At 47.4% G+C, this 2,500-nt stretch overlaps 1 protein-coding gene across 4 annotated transcripts in view; it reads left to right on the top strand.

Moving 5' to 3' along the window:
- LOC143284931 (SLIT-ROBO Rho GTPase-activating protein 1-like) overlaps positions 1-2,500 on the top strand; it is a 308,900-nt gene that overhangs the window by 106,056 nt on the left and 200,344 nt on the right. The window contains exon 2 of one of the 4 annotated variants that reach the window (XM_076592084.1): positions 260-1,177. The exons of the other annotated variants lie outside the window; for them this stretch is intronic. Within the exon in view, the coding sequence (XP_076448199.1) occupies positions 1,078-1,177 (100 nt within the window). The 5' untranslated portion in view covers positions 260-1,077. The remainder of the gene's footprint in view (positions 1-259; positions 1,178-2,500) is intronic. 4 annotated transcript variants of the gene reach the window in all.

The following is a 2,500-nucleotide window of genomic DNA, read 5'->3' as shown; positions in this document are numbered from 1 at the left end:
TCACTTGTGAAGACACACTTTCGTGTACAAAAGGCTTCATCAAGCTACAGTGAAAAATTATATGCTCAATTGTCAGGTTACTAAAGCATATGCACTTGACATTAGAACAATACTTGGTCCGTAATGAATTTGATAATAGTCTGAGAGCTAAACTGTGTGTGTGTGTGTCTGTGTGTGTGTGTGTGTTGTGTGTGTGTGGTTCGTATTGACGCTACTTTTTGAGGTTTCTTTCTTTCTTTCTTTATTTATTTATTTTCAGAGCTGAGATCGAGTGTCAGTTGGTTCTTTTATGTTGATTCATCACCTGAGGCAAACTTGGCGACTTTTTAATTTTTTTTTAACTCAGTGTGTCAGTGTGACATTGATTGTGTGAAGTAAGCAGAGTGGTTAAAAAAAAAAGCACCAGCAAAGCATGTGTCATCAGTCAGCTGCTCAGTTTTGATTGGAGTCAACGCAGCTGAGCTTCCTTTCAATGATTTAATTATCAGCTGCAGCGGCAACTGACTTGGTGGTGACACTTCTTTGTGCACGGCACTGTGAATATTTGGACCAGAAAAAGTGTGTCAAAGAGGCGTGGTTAGTGGCGAAAAGAATATTTGGACCAGAAAAAGTGTGTCAAAGAGGCGTGGTTAGTGGCGAAAAGAATATTTGGACCAGAAAAAGTGTGTCAAAGAGGCGTGGTTAGTGGCGAAAAGAATATTTGGACCAGAAAAAGTGTGTCAAAGAGGCGTGGTTAGTGGCGAAAACACTGCAACAACCCAGCAACATACAACTTGTTCAACAACACTAAAACCACAATCTTGTCAGCTGCTTTTTAGCCGAGTTAACGTTTTGTTGAGTTGATCTTTACAGTTAAACATTATCGTTGACAGTGTCACAAGATATTATATGCGTGTGACTTGAAAAAAAGAAGAAAGAAACACACACAAAAAAACAACAACTCCGGAATAAACTATATCGTCAGCTGACACTCCTTTCATCGGATTTCACGACATCAGTTTCTCCGTCGTCAAACCTCTCTTTGTGTCTGTGTGTCTGTCTGCCACATTTCATCGTCAGTCGTCTGTCGTCGCCACGATGTCATTGTCACCATCGTCGGAGTTGTCGGTGTCTTTCAGCCTCAGTCGGACCTCGTCGCTCAGACGGTCGGCTCGGAGACGGCAAGGAGTCGGTGGAAGTGAGTTGTGACTGTCACTCTGTGTGTGTGTCTGTGTGTGTTCGTTCGTTCTTTTGCTTAACGTCTATATATCCACATTTGTGATTTTTAGACGAAAATTCATTATCTCCCTCCCCTACCCCACCCATGCCTGAAATCATCATTACTCCCCTCTCTCTCTCTCTCTCTCTCTCTCTCTCTCTCTCTCTCTCTCTCTCTCTCTCTCTCTCTGTGTGTGTGTGTGTGTGTGTGATGGAAACAATGACAGTGTTGTTATTGTCCATTTATTGTGATAGAGAGACAGACAGACAGAGACAGTGACGGAGACTGTATGACGATGTGACGATAAAATGAAAGACGACTGTTCGGAGGCTATGAATATAGATCTAAAAGAAAAGGGGAGAGAGAAAGAATGTAATGTGGATCGGGTGATCCCCAAGAATAAGAAGAACCGACTAAAATGCTGTAACCCCACTCCCAGAGAGAGAGAGAGAGAGACAGGGACAGAGAGAGAGGGGGGGGGGACACAGAGACAGGGACACATAGAGAGGGGGGTCAGAGACAGACAGACAGGGACAGAGAGAGAGAGGGGGGGACACAGAGACAGGGACACATAGAGAGGGGGGTCAGAGACAGACAGACAGGGACAGAGAGAGAGGGGGGGACACAGAGACAGGGACACATAGAGAGGGGGGTCAGAGACAGACAGACAGACAGGGACAGAGAGAGAGAGGGGGGGGACACAGAGACAGGGACACATAGAGAGGGGGGTCAGAGACAGACAGACAGACAGGGACAGAGAGAGAGGGGGGGACACAGAGACAGGGACACATAGAGAGGGGGGTCAGAGACAGACAGACAGACAGGGACAGAGAGAGAGGGGGGGGGGGGACACAGAGACAGGGACACATAGAGAGGGGGGTCAGAGACAGACAGGGACAGAGAGAGAGTGGGGGGGGACACAGAGACAGGGACACATAGAGAGGGGGGTCAGAGACAGACAGACAGGGACAGAGAGAGAGACAAGCAGACAGACAGACAGGGACAGAAAGACAGACAGACAGACAATGACAGAGAGACAGACAGACAGGACAGAGAGACAGACAGGGACAGAGAGACAGACAGACAGGGACAGAGAGATAGACAGACAGGGACACACAGACAGACAGACAGGGACAGAGAGAGACAGACAGACAGACAGGGACACACAGACAGACAGACAGACAGGGACACAGAGACAGACAGACAGACAGACAGGGACGCAGAGAGAGAGACAGACAGGGACACAGAGACAGACAGACAGGGACACAGAGAGAGAGACAGACAGGGACACAGAGACAGACA

This window comes from Babylonia areolata, chromosome 8, assembly GCF_041734735.1.
Source record: "Babylonia areolata isolate BAREFJ2019XMU chromosome 8, ASM4173473v1, whole genome shotgun sequence".
In the NCBI taxonomy this organism is placed as follows: domain Eukaryota; kingdom Metazoa; phylum Mollusca; class Gastropoda; order Neogastropoda; family Buccinidae; genus Babylonia; species Babylonia areolata.
Note: the sequence above shows the minus strand (reverse complement) of the source record. Positions and strands in the feature narration are given on the sequence as shown.